General features: G+C 41.0%; 1 protein-coding gene and 1 long non-coding RNA gene across 3 annotated transcripts in view; one reads left to right on the top strand and one right to left on the bottom strand.

Moving 5' to 3' along the window:
* Positions 1 to 7,953, bottom strand: part of LOC308595210 — a 173,604-nt gene extending 165,651 nt beyond the window's left edge. The window contains exon 1 of the long non-coding RNA XR_014011919.1: positions 7,901 to 7,953. This is a non-coding gene — a long non-coding RNA (uncharacterized lncRNA). The remainder of the gene's footprint in view (positions 1 to 7,900) is intronic.
* Positions 1 to 20,521, top strand: part of GABRA2 (gamma-aminobutyric acid type A receptor subunit alpha2) — a 74,355-nt gene that overhangs the window by 13,900 nt on the left and 39,934 nt on the right. For both annotated transcript variants that reach the window (XM_081208965.1, XM_081208966.1), the window contains one exon: positions 17,312 to 17,379. In XM_081208965.1, the coding sequence (XP_081065091.1) occupies positions 17,312 to 17,379 (68 nt within the window). The remainder of the gene's footprint in view (positions 1 to 17,311; positions 17,380 to 20,521) is intronic.

Below are 20,521 nucleotides of genomic sequence, written 5' to 3' on the forward strand. Positions count from 1 at the left end.
CAAAAGCACCTCAAAGTGCAAGTAGATAAATAGGTACCGCTACGGCGGGAAGGTAAACGGCGTTTCCATGCGCTTCTCTGGTTCACCAGAAATGGCTTAGTCATGCTGGCCACATGACCCGGAAGCTGTCTGTCAAACGCCGGCTCCCTCGGCCAGTAAAGCAAGATGAGTGCTGCAACCCCAGAGTCGGCCACGACTGGACTTAATGGTCAGGGGTCCCTTTACCTTTACCTTTAAGGAAAAGTGGCACATTCCAGGATCAATTCAGAAACCAGGATAGCTTCTGTAAATCTGTGACTGGCCCTTGAAAATAGGGACACTTGGAGGGTCTAGAATAAGTATCCGAAAAAAGTTCAAAACATCACTGACAGGCACAGAAAGCTGTAATGAAAGCTCAGCAGGAAGTAAAGAAACAACATTCTGTCATACAAGCCAAAATCTCAACAAAATTGTAGAGTGGTATGTTATCAAAGGAGGGGTCATCTGGGCGTCTTGGAGCAAACTGCCATATATAATACCACTTGGTTATCTACTCTTAGAGTCAATGGCTTTACAATGTCTAAAGCAGAGGTCTTTCCCATCAACTGCTATGTGACCTCCTTGAATTTGGGACCTTTCATGTTAAAATACATATGTTCTACCTTATACGTAACTGGAGAAGTCCCCTAGTTCAAACGAATAGGTCTGTTGCCATCAAAAGTAGTACCTAATGGATGTTCCTTGATTCACGATACTCCATCCTGGTTAAACTCTGTTAATGTGCCTATGCTATTTCTCAAACTTCAGTATGGCAGTATTGCATACTGAGCATTAGGCAAATATGCTTTCAGCCATCCCACTTCATATTTAAGGAGCTAATATTTTTATTTCACGGCCAAATTGAACAGGGGCCAAGTAGCCACCATAAATCTTGGAATGAGAAATCTGTATAAAATGGAAGCTAGTTAGCCACAAACACACCAAGAAGAAACACATTTCTATTTCTCATCTTTTTGGGGGGAGATATAAAATTGCAGTTCTGAAGGATTATAACACTCTGCATCTTGTGGATGAGATAGGCACACTGACATTCCAAAGAGGATATTTATTTTGGATCTAAACCCTGATCCCAAACATATTTATCGTAGTTCCAGTGTCTTGCTTCCTGCTATGTTTAAGCATACTTCTTTGTACATCTGTGGTACATGTACATCACAGCAATATGCTGTCCTTGAAACCTTGTAGGTAAATGTCTTAGAAAAAGACTGCCATACCTTTCAACAAGCTTCAACTGCATGATTCTCCTTGCTAACTTTTGAACATTAGTTCTATGTGAAGTGAACATGGAAGTCACCAGCAGTGGACCACCCTTCCCTGACTCCCACAGAGCCCCATGCCACACTGAAATTTGGCTTAAAAGAATTATTATCTTGTAGCCAATAGAATAGCTTGTGCCTTGCCCTGCGGTGCCAACACCAGTCTCTCCAGTTTGCAAATGGACATGGAAAGGTTGGCAACCCCTGATTTAACAATATTTTGCATATGAAGCTTTTCATTATCCTTGTTTTCCTCACCATTTCAAATTATCTGATCTATTTACTGTGGTGCTTGCAAATTGCTACATACACAGCCACACTTACAAATTTGCCAGATGGGCATTGCACATAGTGAACTGATTCAGAAGTAAATTTGGGAGGGGGAATCTGTTTTAAGGATTGGACTGTTGCACCTGTACAGTTTTGAGAACATATTTTGAGCGACATTTTTCACTACTTGTAGGCAGAATTAGTGAAGTATGCCCATGGAGATCATATGACAATGTCAGAACAATGTCAAAGGAACTTAAATAGTACTTGGGGATTTGAAAAGAAAAATAACTAAAATGGTATGGGAAGTGGAAGCGTCTGCAAAAGCCTGGAGAATCCTTTGTTAGGGTTTTACCAGCCGTTGCAATTTTTGGTCGGACACAATTCTTTGTAAGACTTCCATGAAGCTGTAGTTGTGTGATGTTCATCCAGATGTTAGTTTGCCACCATCCATACCTTATTAGAAGAAAACGCGGTACTCTTCAGCCATAAAGGTAAAGGGACCCTTGACCATTAGGTCCAGTCGTGGCTGACTCTGGGTTGCGGCACTCAACTCGCTTTATTGGCCGAGGGAGCCAGCGTACAGCTTCCGGGTCATGTGGGCAGCATGACTAAGCCGCTTCTGGCGAACCAGAGCAGTGCATGGAAACGCCGTTTACTTTCCCGCCGGAGTGGTACCTATTTATCTACTTGCACTTTGACATGCTTTTGAACTGCTAGGTTGGCAGGAGCAGGGACTGAGCAACAGGAGCTCACCCCGTTGCGGGGATTCAAACCGCTGACCTTCTGATCGGCAAGCCCTAGGCTCTGTGGTTTAACCCACAACGCCACCTGTGTCCCACTCTTCAGCCATACAAAGATAGTATTTGTTCTTGCCTCCAAATGTGTGAAGTATATGCACCTTTTAACCAAGAGATGCAGATACAAATGTCAGGCCTTTATTTGTGAGGATGAGCATCAAGAATATAAATGGATACAATCTGGCAACAAAGGCTTATACTTCATTACTGATTTATCTTCCACTTGAAAGAGAAGAAGGAGTCAGTCCAAATTTAGGATTTGCTGGGCTATCAATAGTGTGTAAACTAATTGGAAATAAGCTTTTGAGATGCACAGAATACTCTGTGTACTCAAGCAGAGGCAGAAATATCTCGTCTAAGCCTGAAGTCTCTTTTTTAAAAAGGCTAGCTTTTGATATTGTTTGAAGGCACAGTGTTTCCATGCTTCCAGTGACAGGAGATCAGTAGAAAATTTATGATTGGTTGAGAAGTTAAACAACAAGACCATGCAAGGATAAGCAGGTTCAAATATCATTATTACAGATGATGTTTCCGATTTTAATACAAACTTTGGGTAAATATTGATTTCCTGGGTAGGACAACTTGCACCACAAGTCCCTACTTTGATTTTTTAATATAATTTTTCAAATCTGCACATCAGCAAGTGGAATTTTTTAGCATCATTTTGCAACAAAAACAGGATAATTTATTAATATAGATATTTCATTTTCATAGTTTAGGGAAGCTTTTAATGTTTAACACACCATTGTATTTTAATATTTTGTTGGAGGCTGCCCAGGGTGGGCGGGATATAAATGTTGTTGTTGTTGTTGTTGTTGTTGTTGTTGTTGTTGTTGTTGTAATTTGAAATATATTTGGGCATCCATTTCTCAAAATGTTCTTTCCAGAAGGGCCATTGATTGCTTTTCTTCATTTTTTAAAAAGAGCATTTTTGGGTTATGTATTTTAATACCCACTTTCTTTGTTCAGTGAATTCTGTGGAATATATGTGTGATTTCAAGAACAGTTTATCAGTGTACAAAATGTTAGGAAGGGAAGTATAATATGGGATACAGTTTATGTTAAAGTATCTATATTAAAGTATGGAAGACTTTGAATCTTATTCAGAGGGAAGTATTTCCAATCAGGTCATTCATAACATTTTAGTAATCGTAAATATTTTTTGTTTCTCAAGACATAGATGTTTCACATGTTTCAAAACATCAGTAATATCCCACTGATTTTTATCAGATACAGCAGAATATATGCTACTCTTGAAAGGCAGATTTTTTTCCTAAGGAGAGACAAAAAGCTGAGAGGCAAAAGTGGGGCAGAACTGCACTTCTGTGGAAAGAGGTTTTTCAAAGACATCAAATCCAACTGTGTCCAGATTGCATAACAGATTGTTAAAGCAATGAAACACTACTGCAGTAAGGCGTTCTGCATTTAGAGTGTAATTTTGGAGAACTCCCCCAACCCTTAATTGTAAAAAACCTTTAAACTATGCTTTGATATAGTAATTCCCATTCAGAAAGACTCCTCTTTCTGAAATTTTACAGTCTTTTAAAATGATATTTAAAACATGACAATTATGAAACAGACAGATTTCACATGTGCCCTTTAAAGCACTTATGAGACTTCCTTCTGTTATAAATGTAATTTAAAATGTATATGTTTCAGGTTTTTAAATTGATGTGCATGGAGGAAGGACAGTTTATAATCACATTTTAAACACATTTAATTTTGGTTGCCCTGTGAACAGATGCATTATCCCTAAAAGCACTTCTTCTATCCACCATCCTTCCAACAGACTTTCACACATTTAGGAAGAACTTTTTCTCATGTTATTTTTTGTCTCCATAGAGAAGTTTCTCTTGGTCACTATTGCAATGCACAGCTCCCAATTTTACCCAATTTTCCCACCTTTTCCATGCTCACTGGCATTTATGGTATGGCCATTTACTTCCACTGTCTTCCACTGTCAGTAGAACTGACAAGATTGGAGAAAAGGCTTGTCAGTATAATTTATATAGAAGTTCATGTGTCCCTATGTATCAAAAGTGTATAAGCACACCGTGTTACTACACTTAGTAGTATTTTCATTTTATAATAAAACAAAACAAAACAAAACAAAACACTGGTCAGTGAAATTAATATAGCTTTCCATAACTCTTAAAGCTATAGGATAGACCAGAGAGAGGGCACTGGGTGAAATGTACATGGCTTTCTATGAAATTGTTGTTGTTTAGTCGTTTAGTCATGTCTGACTCTTCGTGACCCCATGGACCAGAGCACGCCAGGCACTCCTGTCTTCCACTGCCTCCCACAGTTTGGTCAAACTCATGCTGGTAGCTTCGAGAACACTGTCCAACCATCTCATCCTCTGTCATCCCCTTCTCCTTGTGCCCTCCATCTTTCCCAGCATCAGGGTCTTTTCCAGGGAGTCTTCTCTTCTTATGAGGTGGCCAAAGTATTGGAGCCTCAGCTTCAGGATCTGTCCTTCCAGTGAGCACTCAGGGCTGATTTCCTTAAGAATGGATAGGTTTGATCTTCTTGCAGTCCATTGGACTCTCAAAAGTCTCTTCCAGCACCATAATTCCAAAGCATCGATTCTTCAGCGATCAGCCTTCTTATCAGACCTAAATAAGGGATAGTGAAGGAAACGGTAGAACAGGCTGGTGGGAGTTTCAGACTGTTGTCAATCATTATGGGATTAAATCCAATACTAGTTGCAAGGCGGCATGGGCTAATATCCAGGCAGGCAAGCAGTGAAACATATTTTCTCACACTTGCTGAAGGAGTTGCTGTGAAATATGAAATAAACCATAATTTGTGAAAACTGATGCTCTGCATTAACTGCAATGGTTGTCAATGCCTGTGTGATCATTAAAACTCTTGGAAATCTGTGTTATTTTATTTTAGTTTAAGTGTATGTTAAAAGGCGTGGGGTGTGGAATCTTCCTCATCTGTTTCTCTATTTCTTACATCACCCTTTGAAATTAGAACTCTCCATTTCCTAGTGCAGCATGGAAAGTGTTTGCCATCTTTTGTAAAATAGGGACTGAATCTTTTCCCTAAGATTTACTTAAGTTCTTGTTCCTACTAAACAACTTACTGGACTTAATCACAGGCAAAGGGTGGGCACAGTTGTAAATCTATTGCATTTAATTTTCTAGTAGCGTAGCAAAACAATTTGGGTAGTATTCAGAAAGCAACCATTTTCCTTCACAGTGAATATATTCAACATAGTAAAGGAAACAGTGTACCAGGCACAACAATCCTAATTTTGGAGAGGGGGGAGGAGAAATTTCTACGGAGGAGGCTACAAGATTCACAGGAAGTATCAAAGACCATTCCTGGTCATATGTTACCATCATTTAAAGCTCAGGTGTTGTGTTTATTTATTTATTTTTAAAAAACGAATTATAACAATTCTAGCAATAAATGCAACAAGAGTCACTCCATTTTAAAGCAAATATATTTGTGTTTTGGGTATGCATACATAAGGTAAAGGTAAAGGGACCCCTGACCATTAGGTCCAGTCGTGGCCGACTCTGGGGTTGCGGCGCTCATCTCGCTTTATTGGCCGAGGGAGCCGGAGTACAGCTTCCGGGTCATGTGGCCAGCATGACTAAGCCGCTTCTGGTGAAACCAGAGCAGCGCACGGAAATGCCGTTTACCTTCCTGCCGGGGCAGTACCTATTTATCTACTTGCACTTCTACGTGCTTTCAAACTGCTAGGTGGGCAGGAGCAGGGACTGAGCAACAGGAGCTCACCCCGTCACGGAGATTCGAACCGCCAACCTTCTGATCGGCAAGCCCTAGACTCTGTGGTTTAACCCACAGCGCCACCCACATTATTGTTTTTTTACAATAGCCATTCAATGTGCAACACCAGCGTGATCAATATAGATCTCCCTGACAAATAATCACACGTGATTTGAAACATCTATTTCCCCTGCTAAATGGTGCTTTTACGCTGTTTATTTAAATAATTGTGGAGTACTGAGGAGCAGAGATGTATACCTGGCATGCTGCCTCCTCCTTCCCTTTGTACTTTCCTCCTTTGTTCTCTTTGTTTATTTCTTGATTTGCCTCTTTCCTCTCTGTATCTTTTAACCTTGTTCCCTCATATTTCTTGTCATGTTAGTTTACTCTCATCTCTAATTCCTTGCCACTTGCACTCACCATGAGTGAAATTAAATCGAGCAAGTGCAACTGTGTCATTGGCCTTTAAGTCTGGTTGGTAGGGGCTTGGTGTTCGGTAGGAACATAGTTGGGTGCCAGCAGACAGGGCTAGAATTAGTGGTGCCTGTAAGCTGATTCGCAAAGGCATGCCCATCACCTGATATCTCGTCATGCCCTTGAACTCTTTCCGCCGGAAAGTACTGTTTTGTGGTGTTACGAAAGCTCCACCAGTGAGGGAAGTTTTCATACATCATCATCACTGTGGGTTAAACCACAGAGCCTAGGACTTGCCAATCAGAAGGTTGGCAGTTCGAATCCCAGCGACGGGGCGAGCTCCCATTGCTTGGTCCCTGCTCCTGCCAACCTAGCAGTTTGAAACCACGTCAAAGTGCAAATAGATAAATAGGTACCGCTCCAGCGGGAAGGTAAACGGCGTTTCCGTGTGCTGCTCTGGTTCACCAGAAGTGGCTTAGTCATGCTGGCCACATGACCCGGAAGCTGTACTCCAGCTCCCTCAGCCAATAAAGTGAGATAAGCGCCGCAACCCCAGAGACAGTCGTGACTGGACCTAGTGGTCAGGGGTTTCTTTACCTTTACTTTAGACTTGATTTACTAATCACCTTCTAAACAACATAAAATACCGTATTTTTTGCTCTATAAGACTCACTTTTTCCCTCCTAAAAAGTAAGGGGAAATGTGTGTGCATCTTATGGAGCGAATGCAGGCTGCACAGCTATCCCAGAAGCCAGAACAGCAAGAGGGATTGCTGCTTTCACTGCGCAGCGATCCCTCTTGCTGTTCTGGCTTCTGAGATTCAGGTTTTTTTCCTTGTTTTCCTCCTCCAAAAACTAGGTGCGTCTTGTGGTCTGGTGCATCTTATAGAGCAAAAAATAAGGTAATTAAAAACAGTTCAACACACAAAAGCAACAAATACCTTGAAAGCAAGATTAAGTCCCTAACAAGTTCACACTTGTGGCAAAGTCCCATTTACCCAGCTAGGAAAGGCTGATGGAACAAAAAAGAAGAGGTCTTCAGCTGTTTACAGAAAGTGAAGATAACGGGCACCTGCCATACCTTGACAGGAATGTCATTCTACAGATACATGCATGTCATCATTTGATAGCCAGGTCATCAAGTAAAGAATGCATGAACTTGCCGTCTGAGGTAGCTGGTTGATGCAGGCTGTTTCAGGAGGCAGATATTGAATTATTTATTATTTTTAAAATAGTCTCCCAGCAGTGATGTCTTCCTTGACTACATCACTACTCAGATAGTGTTCCAGATGTTCCATTTTAAATTTCTTTTTTTTAAAACCATGAACAGCACACACAGTGCTACACAGCAGGTGGCGAGTCGCAGAATCAAGACTGCTTCATGGATACTAGAGTGGCTGGGGAAACCCAGCCAGATGGGTGGGGTATAAATAATAAATTATTATTATTATTATTATTATTATTATTATTATTACTAAGCTTCCAATCCATGAAGCCTGATGGCTCACTCTTACCTCACCATCACTTCCCTGTCCTGTTGGAGGCTGCTGTGCAGGCAGAAGGTGGAAATAAGTGTTAATACCATGAGTGTTAATACGATAGGGCCGCTCTCTTTCTCCTGCAGCACCACTGACCGATGAACCTGCAGATCAATACGAAGGCTGCCAAACTCCTTTGACTTGTATGCTGAACAAACAGAATGGGGTAGCACATCAGGAAGAGGCATTGCCCAGAGGCAGACCACATGCTTTGTATGCAGAAGGTCTCAGGTCCAATTCCTGGCAACCGTGGCTAAGGCTGGAAGGAAAACTTGCCTGAAACCCTGCAGAGCCAGCACCATGCTGGAAAGACATACACAGCTAGATGGGCAGTTGGTCTGACTTCGTTTAGAATCATAAAATTGTAAAATTGGGAAGGGACCACAAGGGTCATCTAGTCCAACCCCCTGCAAGGTAGGAATATTTTACCCATTGTGGGCATTGAACCCACAACCCTGAGATTAAGAGTTTCATGTTCTACTCACTGAGCTATTGAGGCAGCTTCCTATGTTCCTTCAAGAACTCCCTTTGGGGTAGCCATTTGAGCCACATCACCCAGTGTGGTGTTGTGGTTAAGAGCGGTGGACTTGTAATCTGGAGAACCGGGTTCTTGTCCCCGTTACTCCACACGCAGCTGCTGGGTGACCTTGGGCCAGTCACGCTTCTCTGAAGTCTCTCAGCCTCACTCACCTCACAGAGTGTTTGTTGTGGGGGAGGAAGGGAAAGGAGAATGTTAGCCGCTTTGAGACTCCTTCGGGTAGTGATAAAGCGGGATATCAAATCCAAACTCCTCTTCTTCTTCACCCCCAAAGCAGGTGCAGATTGGCATAAAAAATTACATGTGCTTTTTTTTTTAAAAGAAACAATGACTACAGATATTGTGAACTTTGGATGAAGGATAGTATATAAATTGAATAAAAAACAACAAATTTATTTCATAAAATTTATATACCACTTGATTGTGAAAAAACTCAAATTGGTTAATAAATACGAACTCAGCATAGTGGGAGAAGACTTGTATGCCTGCTGTCCAAGCACTAACTATGGATGGGCAATTTCAAAGCCCCTGATCTCCTTTCTGATGGTTCTTTACCTTTAAACTGGACAGTCCTTTAAAGAGAGGAGTGTCTTCTATAAAGTAGGGCACATGCCCACCCTGACTCCCTCTGACATGTGTTGCTGTTGCCTTTCCCTGCAGACTCTCCTTGCTCCCACCCAGGGTGGGGTTTAGGTTTGAGAGGCCCTAAGCTACTGAAGGTAATGGGGCCCTTTCTATGTCCAGCTGTCCTTTGTCAACAACAAATTGTCACTGCTTTTTTGTGTAGAATATATGCTATATGGTAATTTATGGACCTCATAGGTATCTAAAGCCATTTGCACATAACAAGTACAGTGGTACCTCGGGTTAAGTACTTAATTCGTTCTGGAGGTCTGTACTTAACCTGAAACTGTTCTTAACCTGAAACACCACTTTAGCTAATGGGGCCTCCTGCTGCTGCCGCGCCGCCAAAGCCCGATTTCTGTTCTTATCCTGAAGCAAAGTTCTTAACCTGAAGCACTATTTCTGGGTTAGCGGAGTGTGTAACCCGAAGCGTATGTAACCTGAAGTGTATGTAACCCGAGGTACCACTGTAGTAGCCTACAAAACACAAAATACTGTTGCTGTATGTAGGTTTTATTTTATTTGTTTTTTATCTTATATTTTGGAAATGTACATATAGGTTTTTTCCCTTTAAACTTTTTGGGGGGCACCCAAGAGAGTGGGGCCCTAAGTTATAGCTTGTTTAGCTTATACGTAAATCCGGCACTGCTCCCACCAGCACTTCATGTTTCTAGTTGTGCTGTTTGCCATGGCAAGTGTGTGATAGTAGTTAGAGTGTTGAACCAGGACCTGGAAGACCTGGGTTCAGTTCCCCACATGAAGCCCACAGGGTGCCCTTGGGCCAGTCATTATTGTTGGGATACTGCCGGGGAGACGGGGGTATCAGGCAGGCCCCCAGCTGGTTCCAGCCACCGGCCGGCAGCCGGGCGATCACCGGTCTCCCTTGGAACAGCATCAATCAGCGACACGTGCCTCAGATACGTTTAGAAGCTGTGCACGCTCTACCAGCAGAGTGAATAAATCTTCTCACAACGGAAGTGGCGGACAGAGCCATGTGTAAGCATTCTCTACAACATTTTGTGCAGCATAGGAACAACGGAAAAAAAACATGTCTGCTTCCCTTCGTGTCCAGCTAAACAGCTAAAAGCTGTGGTGTAGTGGTTAAGAGCGGTAGTCTCATAATCTGGTGAACCAAGTTCACTTCTGCGCTCCTCCACATGCAGCTGCTGGGTGACCTTGGGCTAGTCATACTTCTCTGAAGTCTCTCAGCCTCACTCACCTCACAGAGTGTTTGTTGTGGGGGAGGAAGGGAAAGGAGAATGTTAGCCGCTTTGAGACTCCTTCGGGTAGTGATAAAGCAGGATATCAAATCCAAACTCTTCTTCTTCAATATACAGACGGACATTCCCAGCAGACTGCTGGAATGTAAACAGGCATGTGATACACAACAGTCCTGCCTGTTCCCTTTTAAGGTGGAATGGAACTATATCCTAACAATTATCTCCTGGCCTAACCTATCACACAAGAGGTTTTTTGAGGGTAAAATGAAGATGGGGAGAACCACGTATGCTTCCTGGAACAACCCCCCCAAAAAAAACCCCCACCACCCAACTGATATTACTTAGATAAGAAGTGAAACAGTGCATTTGTTTCTATAATATAACACTACTTCCCTGCAATTCCAAGAGGTGAGCAGTGGAGTGGTAATCCGCAGCAGTCCGAAAAAGCTGTTCTCCCTGCCTTGCTTCTTCATGCTCTGCTTGGCTTTGCCTGGGAGCCAAGAGGCAAAGGGAGAAAGTTTGATCACCAAGCATTATTTTGAAGCTGCGGTATGAAAAAGAAAACTGGCAACTCTCCCCCTTCCCTCTGTGTTCTTCCCTTCACTCCACCTATTCAACCCTAATTAAAACCAAGCTGTGAATTTAGCACCAGTTCCTCCCTTTGTACTACAAGCTGCAAATTGTACATTTGTTCTTCTTCAAGAGCTCCAGGGACATTGTAAAAAGGGGGGTGGGTTCCATTTTTGCTTCTGGGTTGAACTCTGAAGTGGCTGAAAGGAAATTGACAAACATTTTCACTCCGTGTGAAACATTTGTCACTTTTTGATGATTTTTCATGAGGACAGAAAAAAGGCTATGAACAGAGGCGGAAGTCTTCACAATGCAGCAACCCCAATGCTGCCTCTAATATAATGCCAATTCATAACATGGGCAATGGCTCCTGCCCTTACTCTGAATTGGTAACAAAAACAAAAACCAAGGAAGAATAAGGTAAAGGGTAAAGGGACCCCTGACCATTAGGTCCAGTCGTGACCGACTCTCGGGTTGCGGCACTCATCTCGCTTTATTGGCCGAGGGAGCCGGCGTACAGCTTTCGGGTCATGTGGCCAGCATGACTAAGCCCCTTCTGGCGAACCAGAGCAGCACACGGAAATGCCATTTACCTTCCCGCCTGAGTGGTACCTATTTATCTACTTGCACTTTCACGTGCTTTCGAACTGCTAGGTTGGCAGGAGCAGGGACCGAGCAACAGGAGCTCGCCCCGTCGCTGGGATTCGAACCGCCGACCTTCCGATTGGCAAGTCCTAGGCTCTGTGGTTTAACCCACAGAGCCAATTTATAACATGGGCAATGGTTCCTGCCCTTACTCTGAATTGGTAACATAAACTAAAACCAAGGAAGAATGGATGTTTAAATAAGATTCATTCCAGAGCCCATGTGCATTTGGTAAGAATAGTTGCTAAAAATGTTCCCCAAGGACAGCTTTGCTTTGAAACGCTTTGGGCCTGACATAAATATCATTTCAAACACCTGGAATTCCTTCCCTCTCCTTCCTCCCCTCCCTTTTTGCCTGTGTTCCAGTTTTGTGATTGGTTCTCTTACTCTGAATTGGCTTCATTATGTAGCTAAATCTGATTGGTTATTTGGTTACTATGTGTGCTTAGCCAAGAATGATCTTTGTGGTTTGTGTGGAGTGAGACAAACTATGGCCCCAAGTTCAGAAGTAATGCTAAACCACACCATGGCTTAGCTCTGGGTAGTATGGTAACAGAACAACTGGGAAAGAAGCAAAGTGCCACAATTATTATTGTGAGTACTCTCATGCTCACACATTCACAGTTTGGCTTAGCATTATAGGTTAACTGGACAATTGCCATAAGTTGGTGGCCACAGCCTTTTTGGTGGTGGCCTCTAAGCTTTGAAACCCCATCTTCTCAATACTGTGTGGCATGTGTGGGAGTGCGCCCTTTTTAAACAGGCACATAATATCTTCATTTATGGTCAGAGTTTGAATGATAAGTTTTAATGCTAGGTTATGGTTTTATTATGTTCTTGTATTGTATTTTTCCCCATTTGCTGTTATTTTTAATTGTTCCCTACTTTAAAAATAATTTTGCTTGAAAATGATATATAAATAGCCCAAATAAATATAATAAATAAGTCTGTCGATCACTAGATCTGAGTGGCTGTATGGCAATGTTGTGATGTTTCTATACTGGCTTTGCGATCCGTATCAGGTAGCAAGAAAGAAGGAGATGCTGTTTCCTAGGCAACCCAATTTAGTTTCTATTGACTTTTTACCTAGTGAACACCTGAAATTAATCTCTAGCTTTGCTAACATAATGAATACTATGTTAATCTTTACTTACCTTTGTTCTCTGCCTCTCAAGGGATCTCTGTGTTCCGATTAGTGCTATAGGCAGATCTTTAAAATGGCAGAATCAGTCTTTTGTGTTTGTTTGTTCTAGTAGCCCTTCGTGCAACCTGTAAATCTGTTCATCACCCAGCAGAGGCTAATCTAATTAGGTCTGCACAACAACTGCTGGAATCCATTTTAAGACTGTTTCAGTTTGCAGAGTTGTGGCTTTCACATCATGCCATCTTTTTATTCATCCTTCTTGTTAGACTAACATGTAGGAAAATGAACAGTTTTGGAAAACGCAAAAGCTAGTTGACTATGTTGGGACTTTTTGTAAGGTCCTAATAAAGGTATTGTCCTATTGTAGATTTTTGGCATTTTTCTATGGACCAGCAACATTTCCCTCCCTCCCTCCCTCTGAACAGTGTTAGCCTCATAGGAAAAAGTGCATGAACAAAGAGAGAGAAGTGTACAAAGGAACATATTGGGAGTTAATGTAGATTTCTTGAGAACAGTTTTATTATTGCTTGGAAAATGTTTGGGGATGTTCTGTTTTGAGTGACCTGCCTCTGCAAGGGAAGGGAAGGATTCAGTGGCAACCTGGACAGCTCTGTGCACCAGAGGTTAAATCATCATCATTTTAATTGTATGCCGGGTATATAAATGGAAGGCTTTACAAACAAACAAACAAGCATGTTCCTTGTATTTTAAAGACTTGGTCTTCTGGTATATACAACCCATGGGATGGGTATCCTTTGAATCCAATTCCCCCCAATTCTTTAAAGTCAGGGATGAGAACCCTGTTGGATTCCAGCTTCCATCAGTCTCACCAGCCAGCATGACCAATGGCCAGAGATTATGAGAATTGTGGTCAACAACATCTGAAAGGCCACAGGTTCCCCATCTCTGCTCTAAAAAGAGAGACAATCATGAATCCATTGCTATTCAGTAATCATTGAGGGACAGACTATCTAGCCCAGGCTTCTGCAACCTCAGCCCTCCAGATGTTTTTGAGACTACAATTCCCATAATCCCTTACCACAAGTCCTGCTAGCTAGGGATCATGGGAGTTGTAGGCCAAAAACATCTGGATGTCCGAGGTTGAGGAAGCCTGGGCTAGATAGACTGCCCCTAAATGATCTAGCCTTGTCCCCCACCACCATGGACTTCAAAAGTATAGGCAGTATTATTATTTTTACATCATATCTGTGTTATTTTTGAATTTGTTGATTTCTTTATGTGGAGCATTTATGTATCTAAGGTATCTAGAACCTGTGGCTAAGGTAGAGGCTCAGTTACAATTGAAGAACAGGGAACCTTATTGCTCCAAGTCAAATCAGACCTAAAGACTAATTGATCCTCATTTGGCTCCTCATCATGGTTCTAGAGGGCTTATTTGCAATGTATAATTAGTGTCTTATTTTGGGAGATGTGGTTGGATGCATTTTATCTGTTTTTACTGGCTCATAAAACACATGGAAAGACAGAACTTCCTACTGTGAATTTTCTTTACTGGTTCATGTTCAGATTTCATTTTACAGTGGAGTAAATGTTGAATTATTACATTCTCTTTTATGGTTTTGCTTAATATTACTGTTCTAGTATGACGGCGATAAAATTAAATCTGCTTGCTTTACTTCCTTTCTCTTGCATCCAGTTGTTAGGTAAAGGTAAAGGTAAAGGACCCCTGGACAGTTAAGTCCAGTCAAAGGCGACTATGGGGTTGCGGCGCTCATCTCGCTTTCAGGCTGAGGGAGCTGGCATTTGTCCACAGACAGCTTTCTGGGTCATGTGGGTCATAAACTGCTTCTGGCACAACGTAAATTTGACGGAATCCAGAGCACACAGAAATGCCGTTTACCTTCCCACCAAAGCAGTACCTATTTATCTACTTGCACTGGCGTGCTTTCAAACTGCTAGGTTGGCAGGAGCTGGGACAGAGCAACGGGAGCTCACTCCGTTGCGGGGATTCGAACCACCTTCTGATCGGCAAGCCCAAGAGGCTAGTGGCTTAGACCACAATGCCTCCCGCGTCCCTATCCAGTTGTTAAGCAGTACTGTGAACTGTGCCTACAGGAGAAGACAGATTTCACAGTCTCTTGTGCTCCATTCTTCCCTCCCGCCCTTTATTGCCATTTTCATACATTTCCTAACACTTTGTATAGCTGCTAGTGTAGAACGTTTTCTCTGTGCTAATGAACTATCATAGATGATACAAATACTCTTCATTTCCAGTATATATTTATGGCTCCCATATGATAAGTGCAAATATATTGGCATCTTTGGGAAAGGAATTAATCAGTTATTTGTGTACAAAGATAAGAAAATGGTGGCATGCTTTAAAGAAACATCTATGCATGCCTGTTTCCAACAAGGATATTTTTGTCCCCTTCCATGGGCAGGTAGAGGAGAAGGGAATTGCTCTATAGTTGTTGCCTAGGTATAACGTCATTTTATCTTACCATTTAGATTAGCTGCTTCCTAAACTTAGGGACTGGGATTCTCCTTTCACTACAGAAAACTTCATTCTTGTGTGCAGTTTAGATTGCTTCAACTCAAAAGAATGACTCCAAACTGAAAAAGGTTTAGATAAAGGCAATTGATCCCAGAATGTCCCGCTTTTCCTTAAGACATCCCTATTTTCAACAGACAAGTATTGGAGGGTATGGTAGGAGAAATGTTCGTGAGGATGCAGTTGTCCTCCCCACAAGCCATCTGAAGGCAGCCCTGTATAGGGATTTTTTTTTTAATGTTTAATGTTTTATTATGTTTTCATATATGTTGGAAGCCGCCCAGAGTGGCTGGGGCAACACACAAGCAGATGGGTGGGGTATAAATAGTAAAATTATTGTTGTTATTATTGTTGTATTATTGTTATTGTTATTGCTATTATTGAATAGAACATCCCTATTTTCATCGGAGAAGTGTTGGAGGGTATGCTGAGTGAAAATAAACAACAAAGGCAGAAAAAAGGGAGGATAAAGAAAAAGTAAAAGCTCAAAAAATGAATGGAACCAAGAATCCCAACTAGAATGGTCAATGTGACTTGTCAGTGCTAGCTAAGTCTTATCATCAGTTGCACCAAGCTACATGTAAAATGATGAGTTGCTTTTCTCTGTGTATCTACCTCATAGCAACATCTCTTTCTGTAATTGAAATCTTACCTTCTCACTAACATAAATATTTATCTTACATTACATTTTAATAAAATTTAGGGTTCCCATTTTATTTCTACCTTTGTTTCAAATATTTGAGGAAGCATAAACAGGTATTTTAAAAGCCAACATTCACATCTTGATCAGTGGATCTGTGTAGGCATGAATTCTGCTTCTTCGGCAGAGCCTCACCAGCTGCCTATGGATGCATAAACAGAGCTTCCCCCTCAATAGAAGGAAATAGAACAGTTCATTTTTGAAGGAGCTAAGTGTGCAAAGGAGTACATGAATATCTGGAGGAAGATGGGGGGGGGGAGCTCAGTCTGTAAACATGTAAAAAGCTGTGGTTTAGATAGAGTAATTGTATTGCAGTACGTGATGCAAAGTGTACGTGATGGATCTCTTCTATCTCTACTGTTGGAGTCAATGTGTCTCTGAATGCCAGCATCTGGGAATCACAACTGCTTTTACACGCATTCCTGCTTGCGGACAACCACAGGCGTCTTATTTGCCATAGTGAGAACAGGATACCGGACTGGACAGGCCTTTGACCTAATGCATTTATGTTATGTCCAAAATCCAAAAAAGTGTGTGATGCTTAAATAGCCATTAATGAGGAAAATTAGCTTGTAAGTTTTCTTGCTTGAATTAAACTAATAGTTAATAATAATAATAATAATAATAATAATATTTACAGTTAGACTTGAAAATTATTTTGGTGTTGGTTAAAATGGGAAATATGTTAATCTAAACTGGAGCATCTGAGAGTGAGAAAAAGTCTGGAATTTTTCAACTGTACCCTGAAAGGGAGGAAACATGCTCACTTTACCTTTCTGCCATATTTGGTCTCTTGTTGATTTTCCTAAATTTTACTTTAAGGCTCCATCTCCTACTGTTCCAGGCATATGCTTATAGTAAATACATATTCTGAATCTCAAAAGCTAGAACCCAAAATAATTATATAAGATATTGTGATTTCTACAACATTTTAAGAAGGCTATCCCTAGATACCTCACATTCTGAGTTAAGAGATACAGAACAACATGAATGCAGTCTACCTATCTATTGGCCTTTGGAGTGATTTGCTTTTCAATGTATTTATGCAAATATGGTATTTTAAGGCTGTTAGTTTCTTGCAACAAGAAGTCCAGAATTTTAACTGGGTCCAATTTTAGGGTTGGTTTCTACAGTGACCACTAAGTTACTCATGTCTGTATTTAATAATAATAATAATAAAATGCTTGTTTATTGTTGCATTTATTGAAGAAAATACACCATAGGACCTTTCTCAGCATACTTGTAAAAAGGGAGAAACCTACATCCTCACATTTGTTCTTATTTTCTTATGCCAGACAGTACAACTGAAGTCTTCACAAACATATATGTGACCAGCTTTGGACCAGTTTCAGATACAGACATGGTGAGTTCCCCAAAGCAAAATAAATTTTGGCATTAAATTATTTTGTTAAAAATATATACCCCCAGCCATTTTACAGAAATTTCACAAGGAACCAGTATGCTAAATTGTATTACTGTATTATCTTGATGATGGCCAGGAACGTCCAAGGCACGGCTATGAAATCTGAGTATCAGAGGCGCACTCCAGACTTCAGGGCCAGTTGCCATGCCATATCAAACAAAGCTCCATGAAGATGAGGAACTTTGATTGGCCAACCTCATTTTCAGTTGTAGCCACTGTGGTATAAAGTGAATGAGTTTGCAGATGGACTATCTGGTGGGGATGTTGGAGAGAACGGGTGTGCTGGAATTTATCAGCCAGTGTTGTTGACTTCAGGCTTCTAGTTTTATGAAAATGAGAATCAGCCACTGAGCATGGCAGCTTCCCGTTCCAATAATAGACTAGCTGTAACTTCCATCACTGGCAATATATATTGTGTACTGTGTACTGTGTACTGGCAATATATATTGGTAAGCTGCTGAGGAACATTTAGTGAGATCTCTCAGCCTCCAAGAATGAACCATTCTCTAAATGCATATATTAAAATTGGGGCTAGAACACAAGCGGTCTGATTCTAATAACAAAGATAACATAGCTTAGCTATAAAGGATGTTTACAGGCATATGAGGCTTATGTGCTTGAAGAGGTGAATTCATTGATTGTGGGAGGGGAAGAGGAAAAAAATACTGTTTCTGAAAGAGTCACTCAAAAGAAGATTAGTAATGGCATTTTGACTTTTCAGGAAGCACATGGTACACAAATGTGTGACACACACATGGTGTGTTACCGATTCATTTCCGTACAGGAAAAACTAAGCAACCATGTCGGGGTGAGATATCAGTCCAGGTAAAGGTCCAAGATATCAAACTAGCACTTACACATTTGTTTCCAGTAGTAATTACTCTTTCAACCTTGGAGAGCAAAACTCAAGCCTGACCCAGTGTCAGACTCACAGAATCCAATTACAGCAGCATTTTCTGTCAGGCACGGCTGAAGACTGAAGACCCTGCAGGCAGCTTAGGACATGCCTTTTAAGTAATCTACAATCTGGCAGTTTGAGAAGGTTGCCATCCTGGAGTCCATGAGACTTTGAGCTCTTCTCATAAGGATCACATGGAAGCTGATCTTAATATCCTGCGGTGTCAAAGAAATAATCAAATGTTCTGCTAGTGAAAACCATGGGCAGCAGGCATTGTACTTGATCAACGCAAGAAGAGGCCATTATGGGCAAGAATAAAATATTTGGAGTTGTAACTAACAGCTTATTTTGAAGGGCTTTAATGTGAAGTCAGAATGCTTCTCTTGGTGGGATGAAGAGTGTGACAGTTTTACCAAGGAAGGGTAATTGAGATGCAAAGTAGCTTACCAGGATCAGAATAAAAAACAAGAAATGGCCTCATTAATTTGTTGACTAGGAAGCTTCATTACATGATGACATTTGCTTTTCAACCAGGAAATACATACTTCTACCATCTACCAAAAAGTAATTAATAATTCTAGTCTGTAGACCAAAGTTAGAAACACCACGGATCCATGCATAATTGCTATAGAGAAGTGTGCAATACAAATATAATACAGTAGTAAGCAACCGCAAGAGCCCCTAAAAACTACTACGCTGATGACATGTTGTTATGAATTTCCTTATTAGAAACCTCAGCAATAAATAAGAATAAATAGACTGTTGAGATTCATAGTTTTACTGAAGCAGCTGTTTGATAGAAGGTAGTGAGATCAGGACATTGGCTCCCTTAATCACAGTGCTCCCTTTGTTAAATAAAAAATACAAACGACTCAACTTAGCCAATGTTACATCTAATGCAACACTTGTCACAAGTTGTCGCTGAATTTGTCACATGTTTTGATTTCAGTCAAAACGGGTTCTTCACTAACATGAACACAGATTATTGATATTAGTATCATGTTGAGCTCCTTTTCATTACACCAGTGCTGCTCGTTTCGCCTGACAAGTGTTAAACGATATGCCATTTGAATTTGTCCAGGGCATTTCTCATTAGTGGAAGGGCTCTTGTTACACTTCTCAAATCCCTGCTGAAGTAACATACACTTCAAGAAGACAACTGGCTATAGAGCATATGTGGTTTATGCATAATGATTAAGGATAGCAGTTAGTCAAGTGAATAGCAAAATTGTATCCATATGACACAAAGAGTTACATCTTACTTTAGCAGATGCATTATTTTATTGATATTGGTCACTGTGGGCCTGATTTGCCGTTGCGGCACATGTTAAGTGTGAAACACATGTTTTAAAAAAAAATCTAGTGAGGTGGGTGGAGAATTCACTTGGCAGCATTTCGCACTTGCTTTGCTTGGGTGTAAATGAGAACATAAGACACACAGCAATGGATAACAGAATCCTAGTTAGCATTTACAGAAATGATTGTTCTCCAGAGAGCACTTATGGAAATGAAAATCTGTGCCTCAAAATGACAGCCACAGTCATTAGCTGTAGGTCTCAGTAGTCAGCTATATAAAAGTGGTTAAAGTGTTTACTAATGCCAAGGGCTGACATTAACTCTAAAACGTGAAAGTTACTTTCCACTTTTTAAAAATAAAAACGTTGGCAATGTTGAACAGCCAGCTTCCAGATAATTCTGTGCAGGGACAAGCCTGAAATAATATACCCCATACTTTAAAAGGGAAATTAATGAGAGATCTTCTGAGCAGGATTGCTTTTGGTGTGCAATGACACAGAAATACTGTGTTCAGCTTCTCAGTATAGTTGGGAAAATAAACATTTCTTTGGAAAGGAGATACAATTAGGTTTCCTAGGCAGTTTTAATTTTTACTTCTTTTTATTTTTTAAAGGAAGTTTTTTTAAAAAACAAAACAAAAACAAAACCTCTTTGTTTTATAGCATAAGATTATTATTTTGGCGTAGTCTTTCCTTGGTTTTCTGACTATCCATTGTCCAGAGCCACCTCATATGCATTTAGTGGTGGAAACACAAGATTGAAACCCCTACTCACAAAGCGTCCATGTTGGCTTCAGTCAAGTCACTATCTGTCAGCCAAACATGGAATCAGAGAATTGTAGAGTCGGGAAGGGGTCACTAGGGTCATCTTACCCAATATGGTGCTTGA

This window comes from Podarcis bocagei (genome assembly GCF_964188305.1).
Source record: "Podarcis bocagei genome assembly, chromosome: 9".
In the NCBI taxonomy this organism is placed as follows: Eukaryota; Metazoa; Chordata; class Lepidosauria; order Squamata; family Lacertidae; genus Podarcis; species Podarcis bocagei.